This window comes from Zootoca vivipara, chromosome 7 (assembly GCF_965207765.1).
Source record: "Zootoca vivipara chromosome 7, rZooViv2.hap1.1, whole genome shotgun sequence".
In the NCBI taxonomy this organism is placed as follows: domain Eukaryota; kingdom Metazoa; phylum Chordata; class Lepidosauria; order Squamata; family Lacertidae; genus Zootoca; species Zootoca vivipara.
The window spans coordinates 65,465,340-65,491,230 of NC_142590.1; the positions used below are offsets into that span (position 1 = coordinate 65,465,340).

Sequence of the window (25,891 nt, forward strand, 5' to 3'; positions counted from 1 at the left end):
TCAGGTGGGTCTCCACTACCCACTCATCATTCTAATCACCACTAGACCAAGCATTGGTGTATGAAGAACAGCAGCAAACATTGTTCAGAACCAGAAAAACTCACTCCTGACCCCTGGGATAACAGATGCTTCTTTTAAGGGATACTTCCTGTTTCACTTTTGTAGGGAAGATGAGCTTTGGAAGTACCCTAATAAAGTTCTTGTACATAACTGGTTTCCCAAGAAGCTTCTTCTCTCTACACTGAACAGGTTCTAAGATGCCTACCGTGCTGTGTGAGATGGTCAGGTAGCCATACCTGACTGTGCATTTTCTCTTCTGCCAGACCTTTCTTAAGCTGAAATTTAAAAGTAACATTGCATTAAACAGAAAGTCTCAGGTGGGAGACCCAACCTGTCAAATACAGGTGAAACTCAGAAAATTAGAATATCGTCGAAAAGTGCATTTATTTCAGTAACGCAACTTAAAAGGTGAAACCAATATATGATGTAGATGCATGACATGCAAAGCAAGCTATGTCAAGCCTTTATTTGTTGTAATTGTAATTATTTGTCATTAGGCGGGTCAATTATAAATGGAATGTAATTAATGAAATGTAATAGCGATGTTTATTTTTGTATTATTGTAACTATTTGTTTTATTACTGTGGAATTTCCAAAATAAAGCATTTGTAAAAATTAAAAAAATAATAATAATAAGTTGCATTACTGAAATAAATGCATTTTTTGAAGATATTCTAATTTTCTGAGTTTCACCTGTACTAATTCCAACCACTTCACTAGGGTAAGTGCATCAAAGGGCATTGATGGAAATAAACACGATGGCTGTCATCCTAAATTAATTTATAGAAGTTCATGGGAGGAGTGTCTACTGTTGTTTTCCCCTCCTACACTCACAAAAGTCTCTCTGGAGGACTCACTTGAACAAGCATCTTAGTGACAACATCACATCTCTTACTTAGCCCTTGCTACAATCACATATTAAACTAATGTACATAGGATAGTTCTAAAATAACATCAGGTTACATATAAACATGACACAACTTAGTCTGCCAATTTTTTTGAGGGTAAGGCATGGCCTTTAACCAGCAGCATAACAAGCAGGAATTCAGCAACACATGTCCCTCTTCTCAACATGGAAATGCATGATGAGAAATTTCATCCATTGAAATTTCGCCTGTTCTGTACAGCAGTTGCTCGTTTCTTTGTTTTGTTTATTTATAGTCTGCCGTACAATATAAAATCTTTCCAAGGCAAACTTACAGAATGATTTGGTTCACATGTCACATTAAATCATAGATAAAACAAACAAACAAACAATGGTAGACACTTCTCTACTCCTTCACTACCGTACCACTGCTGGGAAGCAAGCCAGAGTCTGTTTTGTCATGCTGCCCAAATCCAGGTTTGTGGTTTGCTTCTCTCCAAACAAACCATGAGCCGTGAAACTAAAGCTTGCTTTTGGCTTGCTACTCATGGTTTGTTTAGAGGAGAAAAATCATGGGCCCAGGTTTAAATATCACAACAAGCCAAACTCTGGCTTCTTTCCTGGCAGAGTTTGGTAACAGCATGGGTGCAAGAGGAGTAGACAGAACTTTTCAGCAGCATGTGCCAACACATTGTGCATCCACATTAACACATTGGTTGTTTTAAACTATGGTTTAATGTGATGTGTGAACCAGACCTATGAGTATGGATAATACTGCTGAGTTCAGGTTCTGCTTGCAGGCTTCTCATAAGCATCTGGTTGGCCACTATGAGAACTGGACTTACATGAACCATTAGCCTGATTCAGCAGGCTCTTTTTATGATTTTGTTGTTGTAAACTGAGCTCATAAAATATATTTGCAGTTGCCATATCTGAAGTGGTTTCACTTACCCATCACTTCTCTTAAAGAGACTCCCAGATCTCTCTGTGCCATACTGCTTATTTCCCCGAAACTGGTGCATGCTGTATCTCAATGGCTTGCTAACAGAATTCTGTTGGGAAACAGACCAGTTTTGCAGCACTTTGTAGTTTTTCTCAAGTACAAATCTAATATTGGCCCAGGGTTAAAAAAATCCAAGCTTCATGCCCTTACAATTATTCCAAACCTCTGTTCACATTCACCAAAAACTTTTGTGAAATAGAGTTCCTTATTTTCTGACTCCAGCACACTAGAATATTAATGCAAACCCACCTAATTTGCACATTCTGAACCAAGATGGAAACTGAAACACAGCTGTTTCTCAAAATCTGCCTGAATTTTGCAATACAGGTCACAAACCAAACAAGATACACAAAACTGCACATATTAAGGGAAAGTGTGCACACAAAATGAGGTTATTAGTCAAAGAAGCATGGAAAAATACATATTTGGGGAAATGACTTGCCCAAATGTATATCAATGGCCATGATGTATTCAAAATATGTATATTATAGGAGAAATAAGCACAAAATGAAGATTTTTGAGTACATTTTTTAAAAAATCACACTGATGAGGAAACTGAACTTAAGATTGAAACAATGTGGAACTAAGGGAAACCAAATTAGCTAATTCATCTATCCCTATTCCTAGACAAAAGGAGGCGCTCCCTCACCAGTTTTACCTCTTTGGGCTCCAGTTGCAGCGCTGCTTTCAGCTGATCCCGAAGAGAGCACAACTGCTTCTTCTCCTCGTCCTGCTTGGCCTTTATCTGAAAGGGCAGTGCAACAAACATTCCATCAAGCAAGGGAGTTCTTGCATCTGCTGCTGCTAAATCCCCTCAGTAGGCATTTCCTTCCTGTTTTTACATTCTACACTGAATAACTCTGCTATGTATACTGCAGAGATGCGGAGGCCATGGCCCTCCAATTCCCAAAACAGTTCCCAGCCAGCTTGGTCAATGGTCACTCCCAATGGGAGCTATTGTCTAACACCAATATCATTTGGGGGGCCATAGGCTTCCCACACTTAGAAAGACTAAACGTAACTAAGGTTGATCACCACTTGCACAAGTCCCAGCTTAGATGTTCACGTGCCTGCACTGTTAGGCCACATCCAGTTCTGTCGCACTATTATAGTGCTCTTCTATGGATCCACATGGCTGACAGGAACCAGTGCAGGTGAAAAAACAGAATATGCATTCTGTATTAGTAATAGTTGTGTCCTCTGCACCTGAGCAGAATATCAGAGGGCAGTGACCTGACAATGGGTATTTTCTGCTCCTCCTCCTGCACTGTTTAATGCCTCTTCTTCTGTCATACATGAAGCAGCAACCATCAATTACTTCAGAAGTCTTGTCAAGACCTACCTTTTTGCCTATTCCTGGCCCATAACATTGGAACCTGTTTTACATGTTTGAATCCTCTCACTTTCTGTTTTATTTCCTTTTCTGTGTTTATAATATTGCTGTTTTATTGGTTTCAGTTCAATGATATTATACTATGCCTTAAAAGCAGTAGACATGGTGACAATATTATTGTGAAGGGGGGGGGGAAATACATAAAATTTTCCTATTCTCCTGCTGTAACTTTTATGATTTGATAATGTTCTGATTTTTAGGTAGCTTTTGAGTTTTTGGTTGCTTTCATTTAATTCTGTTAGCCAGCTTAGATCCTTTTTTATGAAAGAAAGGCAGGATATAAACCTTTTACAGCACAATCATTTACCTGTCTGTTCAGAAGTAAGCTCCACTAAGTTCAATGTGACTTACTTCAAGGAAAGTGTGAAATTTAGAATTGCAGCCCTACATTAAAGGCCTACTGTGACTTTATCCCAGGTAAGCATGCATAGGATTGCAGCCTTAGTACCTTAGAAGCCTTAGTACCTTAGAATAAAAAGCATCATGTTACAGTGAAAAGTGTTCTGAGAATGATACAAAAATAATGACCATTCAAAATCTCAGGGTGCCTGCAGACCATCAGTAGTTTGCCCAAATGACTCAGGGGCATACTGGAACTAATGGTTTGCACAATTAAAGTGGGTTGAAGTGCTCTGTCACCCCAGCACAAGAAATCAGCTTAAAAGCCAACAGAGTTTTTGTAGTATTGAAAGTGAAGTGGAAATGCATAGAAAAGTATGGGATGAATGACTGGTTAACAGGAAGACATCTAAACACTCAACAAGCAAATCAGGATGGATGTTCATTGCCTTTTAACTGCCCTGTAAAAAAAAAACCCAGAACAAATGCTCCACTACCTATGGACGAATGCTGAATCAACAGATCCTCTGGAGGAGTCCTTACATATTCTCTAGTGCTGCTGTATTCAACTAATGTTTACTCAGACTAGACATACTGAAATTAACGGACCTAAGTTAGTCACAGCCATTAATTTCAGCAAAGTCTACTCTCAGCAAATGTTAGTCAAAATGGTCAAAGGCTTCGAAACAATGCCTTATGAGGAACGGCTTAGGGAGCTGGGTATGTTTAGCCTGGAGAAGAGAAGGTTAAGGGGTAATATGATAGCCATGTTCAAATATATAAAAGGATGTCATATAAAGGAGGGTGAAAGGTTGTTTTCTGCTGCTCCAGAGAAGCGGACACGGAGCAATGGATTCAAACTACAAGAAAGAAGCTTCCACCTAAACATTAGGAAGAACTTCCTGATAGTAAGAGCTGTTCGACAGTGGAATTTGCTGCCAAGAAGTGTGGTGGAGTCTCCTTCTTTGGAGGTCTTTAAGCAGAGGCTTGACAGCCATATGTCAAGAATGCTTTGATGGTGTTTCCTGCTTGGCAGCGGGTTGGACTGGATGGCCCTTGTGGTCTCTTCCAACTCTATGATTCTATGATTCCAGTCGAACACAACCCTCTGATACCGATGAAGCATACTCACACTCTGAAGCTCAGGAGTAAGATTCTCTATAAACTGTTTGTGCTTCTCTGTTGCCTTTAAACACGCCTGGAAAAAACTGTCAGAAAAACATCGTGGAACAAAAGTAGAAAAATGATATTCCCAGTTCCCACCCCAGAGGCAAAGCAAAGCCATCATAGCTAGTAGCCACTGATACCCTTTTTCCTCCATGAATTTGTCTAATCCTCTTTTAACACATTCTGAGTTGGTAGCCATCACTGCCGCCTGTGGGAGTGAGTTCCATAGTTTAACTATGCACTGTGTGAAAAAGGGCATTCTTTAATCTGTCCTGAATCTTCCAACATTCAACTTGGTTGGACAACCACAAGTTTTAGTGGTATGAGAGAGAAAAACTTTATCCACTTTATGCATTCCGTGCACAATTATATAAACTTCCATCACGTCACTTCATACTCACTATAAAATCCTAAATGCAGGGGAGCCGCTCCACCCCCTTGATCATTTTGCTTGCCCTTTTCTGAGCCTTTACCAGCTCTACAATGTCCCTTGGAGGTATTCCAAACATGGTTGCATAATCCAGGGCTTAATCCAAATTGGAATGTTCTGGAACTCTCTTAAGGCTGGGATGGGACCTTTTTGAGCCTGGGGGCTGCATTACCACAGTGGAAAACTGTAAGGGGCCATATTTCATAAGCAAGCAGGGCCAGAACCAAAAGTGGGTGAAGTTGGGCAGCGCAGTATCACACATTTTGAACACACAGGCACAATCGCACAAGTTACTTAATAACACAGATGTATACTTAAGGGCAAGGCTTAAGGCTTGCAAAGATGTAATGTGGGGAAGCTCTGCTGTGGGGAAAGAAGACTGTTCAGAATAAAAAAAAAGGTGTGTGGAGAGAGAGATCTCACACACACTATAAATGAAAAATAAATGAATACCATACAGAAGCTCACGATGTAATACCGTACTGTTGTTAATATTTAAGATGCTCAAAAATTTATTGCAACGTTGTGAGGAATGAGAATATAGGAAACTGAATCCACTTACTTGAACTGGGAGTTGCAGTGATTGATGTTGTTCTGCAGCAAGTCAACTCCTTTCTTGGTGTTAATCTCATTCACTTTAATTAGGTACTGGAGGGAAAGGGAACATGGACCTGCTGAGTTTACTTATTTTGTTTTGTTTACTTATGCCTCCTCTGCTCAAATAGAAAACAGTGTTCTGCAGTGATTTGTTTCGTTTAAAAATGCTTCCCCCAAATTACATGACATAAATTTATTTTGTAAATTGTACCTTGCATCATTAGCATAATTATTTTGCTACATGAACTGTATAATACACCAATTGTTCTTTGAAGACAGCACAATACACTGGCTAAGATCTAGATTTCTTGTAAGCAGAACTCAAAGGAAGTTCCTGCTGCTGGAAAGTGGGCACATAGGTAATTTTCCGCTTATATCCTCTTCCCTCTGCAGCCCCAGTGCCATCCAAAAAGCTGCTCTTAAGGACCAGGAGACTCACAGAACAAAATGAAAGGTGGTACAAAGTAAGAGGGCAACAATCAGGAAAAATTGCCTCCTCCTGTCCTTTCCCCAGTGGGATCTTCCACTGGATCTCAGTCCCTTCCATGAACGAAAGGAGCCCTTCTGTTTATGAAAAGACAAATCTGGATCAAACTCTTTGTATTTAGATAACTTAAATCAGCTCCATCCCCTCCTTCAAATTCTAAAAAAGGCAGATTTTATATAGTGTTTACATTGTCTTTTAATTTACCCTTGACAACTCATTCTTACCGTACTTCCGCAGCTACTAGTGTAGAAGGATTATTTCCCCCCTAACAGTGAACAGCAAACACATTCAGTGGATCTGTTGTTAAGATATCCCTTTAAAAGTAAAGGACCCCTGGACAGTTAAGTCCAGTCAAATGTGACTATGGGGTGTGGCGCTCATCTCACTTTTCAGGCTGAGAGAGCCAGCGTTTATCCACAGACAGCTTTCTGGGTCATGTGGCCAGCATGACTAAATTACTACTGGCGCACGGAGGACTGACGAGTGCCAGAGCAGCACCTATAATATAACCACATTGCATTGTACCAAAGGGAATACACTCTCTGGGGGAAGCATTGCATTTCCCCAGGTACAAAACACAAAGCATTAAGACTTCAAGTGCTGGAGAAATCTGATATCCTGGCAACTGAGTCACAATCCTGAAAACTGCACAGAAACAAAAATAGAAGCAAGCACACATTTATTGTAGAGAAATGTCTTACATCCAGACTCAACTTCTGTTTGTACTGTAAGATTTTTTTTTCTAGGTTGGGCACAATATCATGTAGGACCCATTGTTTCATTCCATCCACAATGAATGTAAAATCTTTAGAAGAGGAGAATTCCTTCTTTAAAAAAATTATTGCATCTACTTGGCCTGCAAGTGCCCTGCTTATGGAGTTCAGAGGTGCTTCCTGCCTCCTAAATGAAGTAATAGTTTGCAACTATTATTATTATTTACATAACAATTTAAATAATCTGATATGAGTATCTGTCCCATAAAGGGAAATAGACAGACTATATCACGTTTTAACATGCAGTGTTGTCAAGCAGACTGACACAGGAAACGATAGGAAGAAGCACTTTTTCATCTGCCTCACTCACCTCACACATGTGTAACTGGAACATCCTTCGTTCCTTTTCCATCTCCTCAGCAATCTCCCCTCCTGCAACCTCTGTCCTTACCATCCCATACTGTTTTGCCAGCTCTCGTTTTTCCTTCTCTATCTTTGCACTGGAATTTAGAAGGAGACAGTATTTATTAATGGCTGTGTGCAGGTGTATTTTGCTAGAAACAATTCCAGGTACAGAAGCAATCATTGGCTTAAGAGGAAAAGGCCAACTTACAGTTTGCTCTCATAGTCTTTATAGGCTTTCTCAAAAGGCTTTTTAAAGTCCTATCAAGAGACAAAGAAACTAAGACTTAATAAATCTAGTTGTTGTTTTATTTCTTCTTCCCTATTTCAGTCCTTTCAGGACTCCTCATATTTCATACAGATTGCTAAACTGTTATGCTGCCCTATATGGGGTGAAGAGAATCAAACCTCTATTTTCCCTGCCTGCTATTTTCATGCTTTTTATAGTGCATCTCAATACTTGATCCCACAGGATCAGTTTAAAACATTGCATTGCATTGCAATGAGAACAAGGTTGAGCAACAAAGTTTTACAGCACATAAAGATTAAAAAATGGAAAGAGCCATTTGTGCCTCCTTGAAGTTCTTGGAGGAAAGGCAGATTGTAAATGTAAAAATGAATGAACGGACAAAAATCTAAGCAATCTCACAGTAATAACCGGACAGAAACACATTTTTCAGCATCTATTTACTCACCCCTTTAAAGTCTCCCTTGATCAGTGAGTCCAGGGAAAAGTGAATGTTGTGATACAGGCTCAGCAACTACAAAAAGAGAGAGTTCAATATGTAGCTAGCACTAACGGCTTCTTCATATTATTGAGTGCTCTCCAGCAATAGATGATATAGTTTAAGGCATCCTTTTCATTTTGGGAAGGACAATACTGCATATTTAGGGCTTTGCTTGCTTGTAACAACCTAAATAAAAACATACAGATCCGACTGGCACTATGGGAACGCAAAAACAAGTGCATCAAGCAGGCAATCCCAATCCTTTGAGTATTACCCCAAACTCCTAAAGCATCTCTGTAGTCCAGTCCAAAACTTTACAGATCTCCTCAGAGGCAATGTCAGAGATGCCAAAACAATTTCAGTAAAGTAAAACCAGAAGGCATTTTGTATGACAGGCATTAACATCTAAACACCAGTAATATGTGGCCCATTTCTCATAGTGGACGCCCTGGAGGTCCTTGAGCATTTTGTACTTTAGAAATGTGTGTTGTATTTATTATTTTTATTGTAAGCCCCCTTTGGAGATCCAAGTTTTAATTGAAAGGTGGGGATGGAAACATTTAAAATAAAGTAGAACGAATAAAACAAAAAATAATTGCATTATTGTTTTAGCTTGTCAAAAAGGAACGGGAAAGGGGGGAATCAAACTGTAGGCTTATTTGCATGCCCTAATTTCAGTAAGAAAAGGAAAGGTAGCCTTTTCAGATTCTCCCATGGCCTTTGCTCTTCTCCTTTGGGCCCGGAAGGGAAGACTGAGACCATTGACCATGCCCCTGTCATCATGCTTTTGTTTTTCAGACAAATCTGTGGGTGCAGAGAACAGTTTCATACCAGACTCTTGACAGCATCTAGCAGCTCCCGTGAGAATGAAGCAAAGGTGATGAAGGCTTCAGCTAGCTTCTCATCACTGTTGTTGTGATAGTTCCCTGAAAACCTCTCCTGGGTAATAATGTGAGCTTCTAAGTGGTTAATGAGATCTGCAGAAGCAAAATTTATTTGAACATTCATGTACACCTTTCTAAAACAAACAAAAAGATTCCCTAAAATGATAAAACAGTGAGCTACCTATTTGACTGACACAGGTGGCGTTGTGGGTTAAACCAAAGAGCCTAGGGCTTGCAAATCAGAAGGTCGGCGGTTTGAATCCCCGCGATGGGGTGAGCTCCTGTTGCTCGGTCCCAGCTCCTGCCAACCTAGCAGTTCGAAAGCATGTCAAAGTGCAGGTAGATAAATAGGTACCGCTACAGCAGGAAGGTAAACAGCGTTTTCGTGTGCTGCTCTGGTTTGCCAGAAGCGGCTTTGTCATGCTGGCCACATGACCTGGAAGCTGTACGCCGGCTCCCTTGGCCAATAACACAAGATGAGCGCCACAACCCCAGAGTCGGTCACGACTGGACCTAATGGTCAGGGGTCCCTTTACCTATACCTATTTGACTGAATTAGCAATGAAAGCTCTGACGCATATTGATTCAGGAGTAAGTTAAGTGGTCATCCTTTGTTAAGTTGCTTTCTTGCTAATAATCAATAAATTATGGAGTGATGTTTTCTTAATGGCAGCTATTAACTACAATTTGTTCATATATGCCCAAAAAAAGGTACAAATGGGTAGAGTCAAATGGAAGAGAGGGGCAGATGGAGAGAGCTGCCAATAAGATGAAGGATTTTGACATTGTGCAGCTGCTGCCTTTGGGAACCTGACCCAACTGCAGGACCAGCAATTCTGCAGCCTGTTTTTAGGAAACCAGTTGTTTCCAAGGCACTCTACTTGTATTATTTTAAACATTTGTTGTAAAGATGCCACCCCTGGATTTCACATTGCTCAGGGAAGTGAGGAACATGGGGAACTACTGATACTGTACAGAGTTCTGATCATTGGTCTGTCTTGCCTATGCTGCCTGTCAGTGACTTTCCAGAGTTCCAGACAAGAGTCTTTTCTTACTCCATCTGGAAAAGCCAGGAGCTCTTCCTGGGAGCTTCCACATGCAAGGAATGTGCTCTACCACTGTTGCCAAATGATAAAGATTTGGTTATCATTTTAATGTGTTATCACACATTTTAAAATATAGGGTAATGGTTCCCTGCATGGTGTATCCTAAGCACAATATGACTTGTTGTGAGTAAAGTTTTTGAGTGTACACACATCAATAATAATAATAATAATGTTGCACTCCACTCCAACCTCCAAGTGGTGCTTACTCAGGGTTCTGTTTCCTTGGAATGAAGGACAGCACCGTCTGTAGTGTCTTTAGGATATATGGTTTAGTAACACATACAACCTGCGTTCACAGCATTAAAACCTCAAAAGTTCTTGCTTCTCCCATAGCCACAGCTGTGTTTTCTACAGTAGCAGAAATCAAGCATGGCTCTCCCTCTCCAGCTTCTGCCTGCAGTCTGCTTTCCTCTCTCACACACAAGTGCCCAGGCTTTTGTATTCTAACTACTGTACCAGTTAAGTGAGGGAGGGGGCCCGCCCAATTGTTCTCTGGCACAGAGCAACTTGATCCTTATGGCCATTAACTCACACACACAAAAAAACCTTGCCTGACTAGTTCAACAATGAGATCCTCCAAGATATTTTAACCTTTGATGGCTGGTTCCATGACCCCAGGAATTAGAAGGGACTCAGGCATCATGCAGATTAACACCCCCCCCCCAAACTCACAACAATATTATTAATGCAGTATGCCATTTAATTGCCAAAGCGGCTTGCAAGGTGTTTACAAAATCAATTGCAAAAATATTCGCACACATATCTAAAATACTGTTATAAGTTTGAGGTTTTAAGGTATGTGCCAGACTCCTCTAATCTCTGGATCCAGCAAGTATTAGAATTTAATCAAGGCTTTTAATTCTTGGAAAAGGCAGGCTAGCCACCTGGTGAAGTGATAACCTGGATGACAGGCCATGGAGAGGGAATAAGGGGCTAGGTAAAGGTAAAGGGACCCCTGACCAGTCGTGACCAACTCTGGGGTTGCGGTGCTCATCTCGCATTATTGGCCGAGGGAGCCGGCGTACAGCTTCCAGGTCATGTGGCCAGCATGACTAAGCCGCTTCTGGCGAACCAGAGCAGCACACAGAAATGCCATTTACCTTCCCGCTGTAGCGGTACCTATTTATCTACTTGCACTTTGACGTGCTTTCAAACTGCTAGGTTGGCAAGAGCTGGGACCAAGCAACAGGAACTCACCCTGTCGCAGGGATCCGAACTGCCGACCTTCTGATCAGCAAGCTCTAGGCTCTGTGGTTTAACCCACAGCGTTACCTGCGTCCCAAGGGGCTAGGTACAAGATGGCAAATGGGTGGCACCCCCTCCCTCAGCAAATAAAAGTCAGAGTTTAGAGTGGAGAGTTGGAGCAGTAATGTGACCCAGAATCAAAGCAATGCAGAGAGAGAGAGAGGGAGAGAGAGAGAGAGAGAGAGAGAGAGAGAGAGAGAGAGAGAGAGAGAGAGAGAGAGAGAGTCATGCCAGATCTCTGCTCGAATCCAAGGTTGCAGCTATGGGAGAAACAAGACCCTTTAATAAACCATATAGCACAACACCATAGTCTCCACCGTGACTCATTCCAAAAGGAAACACGAGCCCTGAGTAAGCACCTGGAATCTCACAATACTAGGAGATTGGGGTGGCATACAACAATGCAATATAAGAATTCCATTAAAATAACACAACAATTAAAAGAACAAATTAGAACTATTAAAACAGGAGGCTCCGGTCAGGAGATTAGGGAATGCTTGTTTAAACAGGTGTGTGTATGCATAAAAGCGAGATGTGTCTTTCAAGATCTCATCCTATCAACTACATCTTGCTGCCAAGGAGTGTGGTGGAGTCTCCTTCTTTGGAAGTCTTTAAGCGGAGGCTTGACAGCCATCTGTCAGGAATGCTTTGATTGTGTTTCCTTCTTGGCAGGGGGTTGGACTGGATGGCTCTTGTGGTCCCTTGTATGATTCTATGATCTATGGTTGCCAAATTTTGTCTGCAATCCTATATATACTTGCCAAAGAGTAATTACCATTCCATTAATTTAACAGGATTTAATAGGACTAGTAGACATGTATAATATTGCATTGTAAGACTCTGAGAGGGATCCTTTTCTTATAAGAATTGATAAGTGGACACTGGTAAAATTAGCCCTTCTAAGCAACCCTTAAAGCTACAGGAAAATTCTCAGGGCCTCTGGGCTGGGCAGCCCATATCACATCCCCAATGACAGTCTGACCTTGTCCAGTTGTGTGCTCTGCTTTCACTGCTTTCCTCATTTTTTGCAGAATGATTCGATCAGAATCTAAAGTCTTAAAGGCATTAAAGGAAAAAAAGAAAAAGACATCCTAAGCACAAGCTGCTCTCCCAAAGCAAAACAAAGTTTATAAATATGCAAAAATTATTATAGAATAGAATAGAATAATAATTTATTGGCCAAGTACTAATATACAGTACTTGGAATTTTGTTTCGGCTACATTGCAATGTAAAAGTACTTTATACAAAGTGTGCAGAACACTATTTCAAGATCACCAGCGGAGTGACTTCAGAACAGGTTGAGGTGGTTGTTGGTGCTTCTGGCGCAAACTGAATGGCACTAGTTGATAATGCTTGACTTTCAAACCTGCTATAAAACTGATTCAGGTTGTTTGCCAATTCTTTTGACTCTCTGTTTTTCTAGGTGCAAAACAGAATTCAAGTTGTCCCAAGGGCTACTGGGACATACAAACCAGTAATGACCACTCTCCTCCATCTGGAAAATCAAATCATGTTGGTCTTCTATATCACGCCCAGCTGTATACCCACCCCCATTGTTTTGAGGAGGAACTCTGGGTAACTCAAAAGCTTTGTGCCCCTCACCCTCATTACTTAACATTCTGAAGTTGCTCTCTTGAAGTTCAGTATTCTGCTTTGGATATTCCTGCCTCTCGTGCACCCTGAGTTCATGCAACATTTCCGTTTCCTGATGTGCAAGCTTTTCTTTTCAGCCCTCAAACTATTCATATTTCTAAATGGTTTCCTGTTTCCAGCTTTTCATTTTATCTTAACATACTGCCCTAAGGCTCTTTTACTGTTTTGCGGGTTCTGCTAAACTGTGTTATGCAAAACGTGATCAGGCATCCTGGCCTTTGGATTTCGCTTCACACGAGTCCAGCATTTGGAAACTGAAGGGCATATATGCAACGGATTTCATAAGAGGAAATGAGAAGGTGAGAAGGGCAGAAGTGGTTTCAAGTTAGTCAGAGGAGAGTTTGGTGGTGGCTCCCAGACTCCTACACAGATAGCTGTGCGATATAATTGCATTTTGAAAGGGTGCCCTATAGGAACACAGGGAACCAGGTCAATGTTGTCTACTTTGACTGGCAGGCAGCTCTCCAGGTTTTCAGACATGGGACTGCTTGGAGAGGCTGAGATCTGAAACTTGGAGATTTTGCATGCTCTACCACTGAGCCACAGCCCTTCCCTTATGGATGGTAAGAACAATGTGGTTTAGTTAGTATCAGAGCAAAGGAAACAGATATATCACATGGACAACAGTGCAATTTATTTATTTGTTTTAACACCAACAGTGCAATCCTATACATGCTTTCTTGCCCCATTTTAGCCTTAGGTATACAATTGTCTTGCTTGCCAGTCTTCTAATAAATGCAAAGTTGCTGAGGACAAGGACTTAAGCCACCGTGCTCCTGAATAGGGTTAAGAATAATTCAGAAGCTAATTTTACGTCCTAGGTCACTGTGACAAAGGGGCAAGTCTTAGGATGTGCTTTCTCCCAGGTGACTTTGGTACCCATGGAAGGGGCCTTCCTTTGGGTTCCTTCTGTCAGTGAGGAGAAATCTGGCAAGATATCAAGTAGAGGCTCTTGCCTGCAACATAGCTGTGGAATCTGTTCCCCCAGATCTGGCCCATCAGTCATTAAGAAGGCAAGTGAATGCTGCATGTTTAGGAGGAGTGGTTTCTGTTAATTTCATTAGCTGGATGGGCAGTTTTGTATTGAATAAAAGTTCCTCTGAAGCTTGTGCTATTTGGTTTTTCGAGCTCATTTATGGGAATTGGTTGTTCTCTGTTAATCTCTATGGACATTGTGCAAGCTGTTTTTAGCTTCCTCTTTTGAAGGAAATGAGGGGTACAAATCCTTAAATAAATAAAAATAACTGCACCCATCTTCACTCCTCAGTTTGTCTATTTCCCTGCACAGAGTGAGGAACACCCAGCAGCAAATTCTCCTCATGGGATCCCAAAATCTCCCCCTTCGCTTTGGCCTCAGTCCAGCCGCCATCACCTCTTTCCTTGAACCCTCTCTTACCTCCTCTAGGCTGCAAACAGTGCTCCTGCATTTGCCCATGTGGCTGGTAAAGGAGGAGGTGGTCGGAGAGCTGAGATCCTCCTGGGTCTGGGAGATAAAGTCCTGGACAGAGATAAGCTCAGGCATCTTGCTTCCTTAACGCCTTGTTGCAGATCAGACCCAGAGAAGCAGCAGAGTCATAATGCCAGGCCACGGAAAAAGGGGAACTCAGGATTGAGAGGAAGCAGCTAAGGGTAGCTGAGAAGGCCACAAACACCAGAAAGGCAGAGCAACAGCCGCTGTCCCTCAATGTCCACAAGTTGCAAAGAGCTGGCCTCTTGCAGCTGCTTCCCTGCCCCAAAACATAGTACTACTCAGTTTGTTAAATACTGTTTATTTAACATGGGAGCCAACTGCTAGGGGCTGAGGTCCCTTCAGCCTCCCCAATAAAATATTTGAGGGGACTCCCACCCAAAAGAGTTGATTCAAATGGTGTGTGTGTGTGTGTGTGTGTGTGTGTGTGTGTGTGTGTGTGCCGTGTCTAGTGATCGATTATTTTATTCAAGTTGGCACCCCTGACTGTTTCTGAATCCTCACTGAAACCTAGTAATTCTCTCACTCTCTCTTGATAAGGGAGTAGGGTTATCCATTATGTTTACTACTTGAACAGCTACATTCTGTTTAAACCACCCAGTCCAAGTCTAGTTCAAATATAAAGAATCAAAATATGGGGAAGCAGGAGAGAGAGACCTTGAAGTCCCCCATCAACACTTAGTACCTGAATAGTACAGACCAGGTTACCTGGTCACTATAGTTTCTCCACTATAGTGAGGTGTATTGCATTTTAACCCTCAAGCTGCTTTTTAAGCTTAAAACTGCCCACCCTCAGTGGCTTCACCTGTAAGGGAGAGAAACAACACAGAGAGAAGAAAATACATCTGTAGAAATATGCATATCTGGGGGGGAAACCAGCCTGTAAGTTGCAAAAGTGGCAGTGTTTTTTATTTTAAAAGTGCATATAATCTTTAAAGAACAGCAAAAAATCATGTTATATCAATGTCACTATTTCACAGGGTAAAAAGACACAAGTAGCATTTCAGCTAATACAGGCAATATTGAACTGTGTCCAAGACAGTTTTCTGTTGCCAAGACAACACATTTTCTTTGCTCCAAAAGTGCAGTATCTTGCTGGGAAAATTGAATCGTTTTGCTAGATAATGCTGAATAGTTCTTCAAACAATGAGGCTGCACAAATATCAGAGGCACCTTTTAGGCCAGAGGTCGGCAAGGTTTACCTCACCCGGGCCGGTTCACTCCAGTGAAGATCCCTCCGTGGGCCAGATTGTGCGTGCATGTGAGCGCGCCCACCCGCAATTTATGGCATCTGCGCATGCGCAGATGCGGTTTCCGGTGTCTGTGCATGCGCAGACGCGATTTCTGGTGCCACAGAAGCGAGTCCCTGCGCCGCACTACGTCGGTTTAGCGCAGTGCATGGGGACTCGCCGAGCAGGTGGCTCGGTTCGGGGGCGGCTCGGGGGCTGGTTAAACAACCCCTGTGGGTCGCTTGTGGCCCATGGGCCTTAGGTTGCCTACCCTGTTTTAGGCAGTGCTTGCAATGCTTAGGAGTAACATAACCCTACTCCTTATTCCTCCAATCTGTGATTTATATATTTACAAATATCATTTGATGGATGAACTTGTGATCTAGCTGCTCTGCTCTACTAACAAAAATGGAAAACAGCACACTGTCTCCCACTTCCAAACATGATGGCATGTATACTGCTTATTGCAGTAGAGTGTAGGGATGGATGAGAAATGTGATCCGCATTTTAATGCAGATTTAGCAAATCCACATTTCTCAGACCAGTACATTAAGGAATGGGGATCCGCCAACCCACAGACCAACTGTGAACCACTAGGGGTATTTAATTGGACCTGCCAGGCGATTCCTAGCAAACCACGCCCACATACCAGGCTCATATGATTTGGAGACACAGACAGCAGTGGCATAAAACTATAAATTCCTTTCCATTTGGCTAGGTTGCCATGCTTCTATATCCATTGCTATAGGTGGCCTCTTCCAATTTTCTTCTTAAGTGACAGTTGATTGCTTTAGCTATAAAGAGTTGCTGGGTCATAGAACAAGCATACCATCTTAAGAGCTAATGACAGACAAGGCGTTTAATGAATCATTCCAAAAGCTCTTCAGAGATCATTGTCATCACATCACAGATGTGAGCAGGGTGCCTGACTGCCAAAAATGGGCTGTCTCTTCCCTTACTCTGACAGTTGCATTTCCAAAGTGCTCCAGGCACAATCAGCCAGCTGCACATGCTCCTTGGTGTCTTTGGCACAGAAGTCACCGTTACCTTCCTTTGTCAAGTCCCAACTTGGGGAAGAGGACAGAAAGCACTGTCTTTAGCCATTTATTATCTTCTCGCTGATGTATCCCGGCATTGTGTAGAGAATGAGAACCAAGAATATGGTCAGAATTGCAATAATAAGCAGTGCAATTATGTACTTCTTGTACCGCTTCCAGATGAAGAAGACAAACGTCTTCATGGGATTCACAAACCAGTTGAAGGATGTTTTCGGGCGGCTGGGGAGAAAAGGAAAGGGCAAGACTTGGTGCAGGTTTGGACAAGGGTGTAGCAACAAAGTTAATGTTGGTAGCACAGGCATCCCCAAACTGCGGCCCTCCAGATGTTTTGGCCTACAACTCCCATGATCCCTAGCTAACAGGACCGGTGGTCAGGGATGATGGGAATTGTAACCCAAAACATCTGGAGGGCTGGAGTTTGGGGGTGCCTGTGGTAGCACATACCTAGAACCACAACCACCCCAAGCTGATAATAGGTCAATGCTCACAGTGAAGACAAGTCAACCTATGCTTGAATGCCTGGAAATCCAAAGGTCATTTTGCATTTAATCAGCTTTCCCATTAAATAGTGTGTTCCAACAATATTAATGTATTCCCTTTAATTCACAACAGTACAAAGCAGGAGTGGGGAACTGTGGCCCTCCAGATGCTGCTGGACTACAACTCCCATCATCCCTGGCTGATGCCATGACAGCTGGACTGATGGGGGTTGGAGCCCACAGATTCCCCCATCCTTAGTATAGAGCAGGGGTTTCCCATAGGCTTGTATGCTTCCCATAGGTACCTGACCACCATGAGAGCAGGATGCTGCATTAGATGGACCATGGCCTGATCCAGCCTGATCTTCTCAAAGTCATTTATATAAATCTTTAGATACTTACTTGGGTTTCTCTAAGGGTTCAGGCTCTTTCCGTGCCCGACCAACTGGGGCATTCTCAGCCTCCTCTACAGTCAGTAGCTGGAATTCGGCTTCCACTTTTCCCTGCAGAGAAGCACACTGTGAGCAAAATGTCTGACATACTGCAAGAGTCTGCTGTGCTTCAGAGCCTCTCACCCGCTTGCTGCCAATGGTGGAGATCCTGCCAGCGGCAGTTCTGCCTTACTCAGAGTGGAGTGGGGGTTCTGGGCCAGCAGAGTGACGTTGGCATCGCTCTGCAGGTGGAGGCCGGTGGAGCTCAGCAGGACTTGATGGAAGGAGAGTCCCACTCAACTCATGCCACACCCAGTGGATATGGATTGCACCCTCAGTGTGCTATTTGATTTCTGTTGTATGCTGCCTAGAGAAACGGGTTAACAGATAGCTAATAAATGTAAATAGGTGCATCTTTAGTGCAATTCTCTTACGGTAAGGATGAAGATATTTCCACTAGGATCTGAAAACTCAACGTCTTCTGGTTTTACAGAGCTCCCCCACTTCTTCTTCTTCTTCTTCTTTTTCTTCTTCTGCTTAGCCTCCCTCTCTTCCCTTTCAATGTCTTCCTGGCCCTTGAGTTTGATGAATGGCCACCAGCCTCTCATTCGTTTGTTTCGGAAGATGGAGAAACGGGGCATGGCCTTCTCCTTGGCCATCTTGATGGTGCACTGCTCTGAACTCTTGGCGGCTCTCACCATATCGTTCAGCTTCAACTCAATGGCTCCTTGAAACACAACAAAGTTGGGATAACGTATACTAGCTACTTATAATGGGAGATTTGACCACACCCACACCCCAGATGGCTAGGAAACACATAATTTCCATCCATGGGGAAATTTGCTTTCAGCTATTGGGCTATGATATGATTTACAGAATGCAGCCACTACATTTTTGTAGCGATCACAGCTTTAGACTGGAGCAAACAGTCCCCTGGTTCAAAACAGGATCTTCCATCATAATAGAAGTAGTTAGAAAATGCACTGCAAAAAGGTGCTTACAGTAGGATTACCAGGACACCCCAAAAGTTGTTGAGCTTTTTGTCTTTTGATTGACTTGCCTAACATCCAGGACAAGGCACCACCTTTCAGAAACTCCCACCAGATGTCAATTCCACCTTTGAAATTCCAGTAATGTATGGCAGCCCTAGCTTACAGGGTAGGGAAGCCTGAGATCATTGTCAATCCAAATTGGTGGAAAAAATATTTGCAAACCCAAATGCAGCAGGTAGGTAGCCGTGTTGGTCTGCCATAGTTGAAACAAAATATTAAAAAAATCCTTCCAGTAGCACCTTGGAGACTTAACTAAGTTTGTCATTGGTATGAGCTTTCGTGTGCATGCACACTTCTTCAGATACACTGAAACAGAAGTCACCAGACCCTTATATATAGTGAGAGGGTGGGGAGAGGTATTACTCAGAAGGGTGATGGGAATGGGTGATTGGCTGATAGGTGTGGTAAACCTGTTGACGACTGTTAATGACTGCAGTTGGTCTTACAGGAGAGACCTGGTCTGAATAGAGACATTGGATTCTTATCTCATTATACATGATAAAGCTATTTTTAGCCATCTCACCCCTTGCTTTTTCCTGTAAGACTAATAATGTTCTGGTGACTTCTGTTTCAGTGTATCTGAAGAAGTGTGCATGCACACGAAAGCTCATACCAATGACAAACTTAGTTGGTCTCTAAGGTGCTACTGGAAGGAATTTTTTTTTCATTTTGTTCCAAATACAGCCGTTTGTCTCAGTAGACAAACTGAGACACAGTCAGCATAGCTGGATCAGGGGGAAATTAAGGACCATCTGGCAAGGAATGAGCAAACAAAACTGAGCAGTATTCAGGGAACAGCAAGGCAAGGGAAACAAAGAGTCAGAAAACAGATTCAAGGCATAGCCCAGGAACTACTGACCAACTAATCATCAGCTTCTTCCACTTCCTTTTATAATAGCTGCTAGGAGGCTGGAAGGCACAAAAGTAGGGAAGCTCAAGTAAGCCTGCATTCCAAGGCAGGGTGGGGCAGAGGAACTCTTCCTCAGCAACCAAGACATTTTACTTCTGGAGACAGAGAGCATGATGGCGCTGCCCCACAACTCCACATACCGGTAAGAAAGCCAGCCAGACTAGCAATTGAATGCAAGAATGGCTGGTGGTTCATGAGGCATCACAACAATGCTAGTGCCCCATGCAACAGGGCGCCACAGATATTTGAGAGCCACAAGTCCGCCACTGCAAAATGCATCCACTAAATCACCCCCTGGGTGTATTTGTACACCACACAACATTATATTAAAAGGGGAGGTGTGAGGGGGTGAAGGAACACAATCACCTAAGCAGAAAGATACCTGGGAAAATCTTAAATGATCCTAGCATCAAGAAAAAAACTACACAATATCCTCCACGTGCTTCTTTCCTTCCATCTCACAGCTATTCCAGAAGGTTACATCTTCATTGGTTAAAAACATTCTTCTTCAACCTAAATTTGCCGTTAGTTTCTTACCACTAGGATGTTGTAAATCCACATATTACATATATTACATGAGGAAACAGTGGGATGTAGAAAGAGGAAATATGCAAAAAGACGGCATAGCAGGAAATACAGCTGAGATCTCTTTGTTGCTGTCCGAATTTCATGCATTCAAAGTAACTGATACCTGGGCAGCAAACCATGTTCAGAATTTGCAACTTCACCCCAACAAAATCAGAATGAAGTTCAAAAACCTGCAGTACCTTGGTTAACCACTAGATGGTGCTGCCTATTAGTTTTCTCTTTTTAGAGCTTGTTGTTGCCCCAGTATATTTACACAATTTCATCCGTTATCCCATATTGTTTTGATTCAATTCCATGCAATTTAATCAATAGGAACCGAAACCAAATCAAAACAATACAATACAATACAGAGTCATGAATGAGTGGTGTTTTACCATTTGTTTGCTTGCAGAAGACAAGCTTTTAATAGCTGTACTGAGAATTTAGACACAAATGGGCTAGATTACTTTTACTGAATATAAATTATTTGTATATGAAGGTGAAAAACAGATGGACTATAGAAAGATGTGCTTGCCAAGCACACACACTCTCCTTTTCCTATCCCTGGAATCCTCATCAGTTCAGATTAGCCGTTTTTAGAAAATTGCACTGCTAAAAAAGCCTCTTAATGAATGAATTTTATGGAGTCAGGGAAGGAGGAGTAGAAAGAAAAGGAGAGTTTCAGAAGCTTTGTAGGGCCAGTTTTTAACTTCCTTGCAATATATTTGTTGCACACTGTTCTGGAAACAAAGAAGAAGAAGAAGAAGAAGAAGAAGAAGAAGAAGAAGAAGAAGAAGAAGAAGAAGAAGAAGAAGAAGAAGAAGAAGAAGAAGAAGAAGAAGAAGAAGAAGAAGAAGAAGAAGAAGAAGAAGAAGAAGAAGAAGAAGAAGAAGAAAATGATTTTTATATGCCCAAACCTTTAAAAGGCACATTTAGTATTAAAATACCTAGAAAGTCATTTGCTGAAATCCTATCATAATCCCAGACCTGAAGGACCAGGACAGCTGGCTCTCGAAATTCCGATTCCTCCAGAGAGAAGATTGAATCCTTCTTTTTGTAAGTTATCTCTTTTTCTGTTGGGAGGTAGTCAAAGCGAAACACAAATCTCCAGTTGAAGTTGCCTTCCCCAGTCAAAGAGTTAAAGTGAACATCTGTCTCTTGCTTGTCCTTCTCCAGTCCTTTGATCCAACTGCAGAAGAACCTTTATTAGAATCTAGCAATACTTCAGCATCAGTTCCTGGCCCCACCTCACAAAAGGCATGAAACCCATAATTTAGGGGGTACGTGTGGGAGAAAGGGGGGGAGTCCCATTGTGCAGGTGAAAATGGGACAGTTACTTAGCACTACATTGGATACAACCGATATTACTTATTAATCAAACGTTTTGACCCCTGCTAAACTAGCAACCCACCGTATTGAAACCAGAACAGTTGGCTGCCCATTCCATCAGGGAAATCCTCATGTTTCTAAAGAAATTATAAGCTACACTATCTTCCGCTGAAAGCTTTTCCTTCCATTTCAGTCTATCTGAATCTATTGGTGAAGGCACCTTTTTACATAGATGTCACTCGAGATTTCTCCTGTTATTGGATTGACGTCATCAAGGACCACATCGTCCGTGTTCCAGATAATGACACGCAGCTCATAGCTAGAAAGAATGAGAAAATGCAAAGTTCTGTTTAAAACTTATTTTCTGCATCTGTAAATTCTGGACAAAACTTTCCACAAAGAACGAAGAGTACCCCTTACCAATACGAGGGGCCACAACAGAAGCATGCCAAATGATCAAAGGGCAGACAGGGTGCAACTGAGTAATTTTAGACCTTAGACCAGGGGTAGGGAACTGTATCAGGAAGGCGGGCCAGATCCTTCTCTCTTCTACCCCCTGTGGGCCAACTTGTAATGACATCAGGTAATGACACCTATAAAGCTCAAAAGAGGCTTCTGTGACCATCAGTCAGTTGATGGTTGCTGTAACCTTTTTTTGAAGAAGCAGGTTTAGTGCCAATGAGCTGGGATTGTGCCTTCAGAGAGGCTCCCTGTAACTTCCAATCAGCTGGTCACTGGATATAAGTGTGAAGTCTCTGCAGCAGGGGAAATGCTTTCCAAGTCAGGTAATTTCCCCTTCTGCATGCAGAAATACTCCATTTTGAGTCCAAGCTGTCCCTCCCTTTTTGCTGCACTAGCTGTAACACCCACTGCCATCCAAAGGGCATCAGGCCACCTGCCCAAACAAAGGTCTTCTCAGCTGACTTTGTGTTGGTGGTGGTGCAAATCCTTGGTGGAAATGTACCCAAGTACCACCAATCCCAGCTGACAGTGTGTTTGTAGGAGGGAAGGTTATTGTTTTGCTTTGGCTTTCTTCTAACTATTTCTTTGTGCTTTTATTCTGTATTGTTTATCTTGTGAACTGCCCTGAGATTTGCAGATGAAGGGTGGTATATAAATTCAGTAAATAATAATAATAATAATAATAATAATAATAATAATAATGCTAATACAAAATAATAGTAGTTGGAGCTTCAACTGACTCTTTAATCAATAGTTGGTGCTTGTTGAGAACCTCACACTGTGCTTTGAAGCCCCAACAATCAGCTGATCGCTGGAGCTTCAAAACATCTTCTGAAGGACTCTGCATTTAAACTTGCTTCATTTGCATTTTACCAGCATGTTAAAACAGAAGAGACAAGACTTGCTCCTCTTTAAGGGGATACCATTTGCATAGTGGTAGCCATACACACAGCAATTCCTATACATTATTGGGACAGGCACTAGCAGGTCAGGTGCCTGTTGCAGATGTTTTTCTGTAGTAGTTCCTACCAGGGGGCACACAATGTAAGAAAACATTCTATAAAAGGCTAAGCAACAAATAGCTTAGGAATCGGCTCTATTCCAGTTCACAGAGGGCCTTTACCTGATTGGGAGTCGTGGTTTGATGTTGACAGGAGGTGGTGCAGGGACATCGTTTGGAAACATATCGATCCACATGTGGAGAGCACCCTAGGAGAAAACAAGGTGTTTGTTTCTGAGATTCAATAGCAGCTGAATCTATCTAATGAAGGGAGGGGGAAACATCCAGAATGGTGCTAACAAATATTTATGAAATATTGCAGACATATTTTGAAACTCAGGGGAATGATTTTTATTTCAATGTTCAGGAGCTAATTTTCTTTTTGTTTCGAAGTGACCTGGGATTAGTGCAACTCTCACTCCTACATTCCAAAATCTCTGCATAAGGTTTTACAAACATCTACGTTGACACAGGTATGATTTCCCAAGGCTTCAATGGAAGGGGAAGAAGCTACAGTAAGCCAGTCTTTGCCAACCTAGTGTCCTCTGCTGGCTGGGGCTGATGGGACTTACAGTTCAAACCACCTAGAGGGCCCTACATTGGTAATGGCTGGCCTAAAGACTTCTATGATTGTGGAAGAAGGTATACATTTTTGCTCTCAAGTGCTGCCTTTCTGTCTATATCTGCTATGTATAACGGCCTTCCCTTCCCTACAATGGATATAACAGGGGTGTGTTTTCCTGCTGCAGTTGTGCTAGTGTAATATTCCTTGCACATGATCCTATATCACCACTGTGCAGAAGCTGTATTATGAGTAAACCAACAGTCTCATCTCACCTGTAGGAGACCCGGGCTGTCTGGATTGTAAAGGGACCGAACTTCTACATGTTCTGGTACTAATTTATATCCATATTCTGGCATTTCATCCCAGTGTTGAAGAACATACAAAGCCTTGTGCTCATCATAAGCGGACCAGGTTTCATCTTCATTTTCTTTCTTGTCTTTTACAAAGGCTTCTATAATAATAATAATAATAATAATAATAATAATAATAATAATAATAATAAACCAGAAGCCCCTAAGAAAAGGAACCAGACAGAATCAGTCCTGTTTATCAGTATCAACCAACAAAGAATGCCATGGCAAAGCCTAGGAATTATATAACCTTTAGGAGGCATCTGAAGGCAGTCCTTCATAGAGAAGCTTTTTAAGGTTCAATGTTTTACTATGTTTTTATATATGCTGGAAACTGCCCAGAGTGGCTGGGGCAGCCCATTCAGATGGGTGGGGTACAAATTATAAATTATTATTGTAAGGGGGAAGGCTTATAGGGACAGCCCCCCCCCAATCAGGTCGAGTTCATCGCAGAGCAGTAAATCCAGCAGCGGATCAGATTACAAGAGCCAGGAAATAGAAATGGAGACCCAGGGCTCTGGCAGCCTCAGACAGCCCTTGCTCCGAGGGGAGGGAGAGAGAGCTGTGGAGGAACGGACCGGCAAACAGTCAGAAGGGAGGCCATTCCCCCCAATGCCTGAATTGAGACAAATGGCTCCCCGTAGGAGCAAGGGGCGGCGCTTTGGGGTTCCCAGGCTGTTAAGTTGGGCGCGAAACAGAAAGCAGCCATCGCGAGATTGTGACTCAGACTGAGGCAGACATGATTTATGGACATTTTGCACTGTAAATAATATGCACAAATAAAAACATCTTAAAGACAAGCAGATGTGGAGGGTCGTTACTTAAGAGTAGCCACAACAACCCCTGACAATTATCATTATTATAAATTATATAGGAATCTCAAAGGGATATCACCACAGCTCACTTTAGCAGCTTTGACTTTATGTTCTCCTTTGAAACACTGAACAAGTGTGTTGTAGTGGTTAGAGTGTTGGGCTAGAACTGGGTAGACCCATATTCAAATTCCCACTCAGCTGGGATGTTCACTGGATCACCTTGGGCTAGTCACTGCCTCTCAGCTTAACCTGCCTCATAGTGTTGTTTTGAAAATGAAATAGGGAGCATGAGAACAATGTACACCACCTTGAGCAACTTGGCAGAAAAGTTGGGTAAAAAAAATGGATTTTTTTAAAAAAACATAAACCAGTACCTTCAGGAAAAGCTTCAGGAGGGATCTTAAAAATCTTGTTGTTTACTTTGACTTCCTCCCGCCTGTACTCAGCTGAGGGGAGTGAATTCTTCTTACACAAACTGTCCAAGATATGTGTGGGTTTGAAAGCATCACGCCACATGTTGTAGCCCTCTCTGTAAGGAAGGAACAGGATCAAACTTATTGGCCTGGTCTGCACATAATACTACACCATGGTTTGTTAAGTCAAAGTATGGTTTGTTTGAACATCTGAACCTAGCAAACTAACCATGGTTTCTTTTCTGAAAACAAAGCACAGTGTGAAACCATAGTTTGTTATTGGCTTAACTCATCATGGCTTGTTTTAACTTTAGCATGGCATTATGGCTGAACACAACTACCTTGTTTCATTTGGTGCTAATCTAAGCTACAAGGCAAGAACAGATGGAGAACAAACTAAGCTTTGGAGAAATAAGCTGTGGCCTGTCAGTTCATCTGTAAGATGACCTGTGGTTTGCTGAACAGTTACATCAAATAATGGCTTAGTGTCATGTGAGGCCATAGCCATTACCTCCTAATGGGTATAGAACTGGATGTGAAGCTAGTTTATTTCATCTTAGTGCTAGCATTCCAGGAGACGTTTCTATAGAGCAGGGAGCACTGGGAGTCCAACCCCTACCCACCAGTATAGAAACAGGCTTCCTTGGGAAGGCTACAGAGTTGCTACCAGCCACAATACTTTCTGCAAAA

General features: G+C 42.2%; 2 protein-coding genes across 5 annotated transcripts in view; both read right to left on the reverse strand.

Moving 5' to 3' along the window:
* LOC118088251 (arf-GAP with SH3 domain, ANK repeat and PH domain-containing protein 1-like) overlaps positions 1–14,732 on the reverse strand; it is a 34,438-nt gene extending 19,706 nt beyond the window's left edge. For 2 of the 4 annotated variants that reach the window (XM_060277216.2, XM_060277217.2), the window contains exons 1-11: positions 14,470–14,732; positions 12,402–12,474; positions 9,016–9,161; positions 8,152–8,217; positions 7,668–7,717; positions 7,425–7,554; positions 5,820–5,905; positions 4,793–4,868; positions 2,587–2,673; positions 1,877–1,977; positions 266–335 (exon numbers count right to left, since the gene is read on the reverse strand). In XM_060277216.2, the coding sequence (XP_060133199.2) occupies positions 266–335; positions 1,877–1,977; positions 2,587–2,673; positions 4,793–4,868; positions 5,820–5,905; positions 7,425–7,554; positions 7,668–7,717; positions 8,152–8,217; positions 9,016–9,161; positions 12,402–12,474; positions 14,470–14,595 (1,011 nt within the window). In that variant the 5' untranslated portion in view covers positions 14,596–14,732. Of the gene's footprint in view, positions 1–265; positions 336–1,876; positions 1,978–2,577; positions 2,674–4,792; positions 4,869–5,819; positions 5,906–7,424; positions 7,555–7,667; positions 7,718–8,151; positions 8,218–9,015; positions 9,162–12,401; positions 12,475–14,469 lie in introns of all 4 variants that reach the window. The other 2 variants (XM_088673430.1, XM_088673431.1) reach the window with 1 other exon arrangement.
* A 692-nt stretch (positions 14,733–15,424) lies between these two features.
* The window catches only part of LOC118089180 (fer-1-like protein 4), a 57,069-nt gene continuing 46,602 nt past the window's right edge, over positions 15,425–25,891 (reverse strand). The window contains exons 38-45 of the mRNA XM_035123607.3: positions 25,163–25,317; positions 23,896–24,074; positions 23,182–23,267; positions 21,817–21,915; positions 21,215–21,456; positions 18,173–18,465; positions 17,710–17,810; positions 15,425–17,047 (exon numbers count right to left, since the gene is read on the reverse strand). Of these exons, the coding sequence (XP_034979498.3) occupies positions 16,867–17,047; positions 17,710–17,810; positions 18,173–18,465; positions 21,215–21,456; positions 21,817–21,915; positions 23,182–23,267; positions 23,896–24,074; positions 25,163–25,317 (1,336 nt within the window). The 3' untranslated portion in view covers positions 15,425–16,866. The remainder of the gene's footprint in view (positions 17,048–17,709; positions 17,811–18,172; positions 18,466–21,214; positions 21,457–21,816; positions 21,916–23,181; positions 23,268–23,895; positions 24,075–25,162; positions 25,318–25,891) is intronic.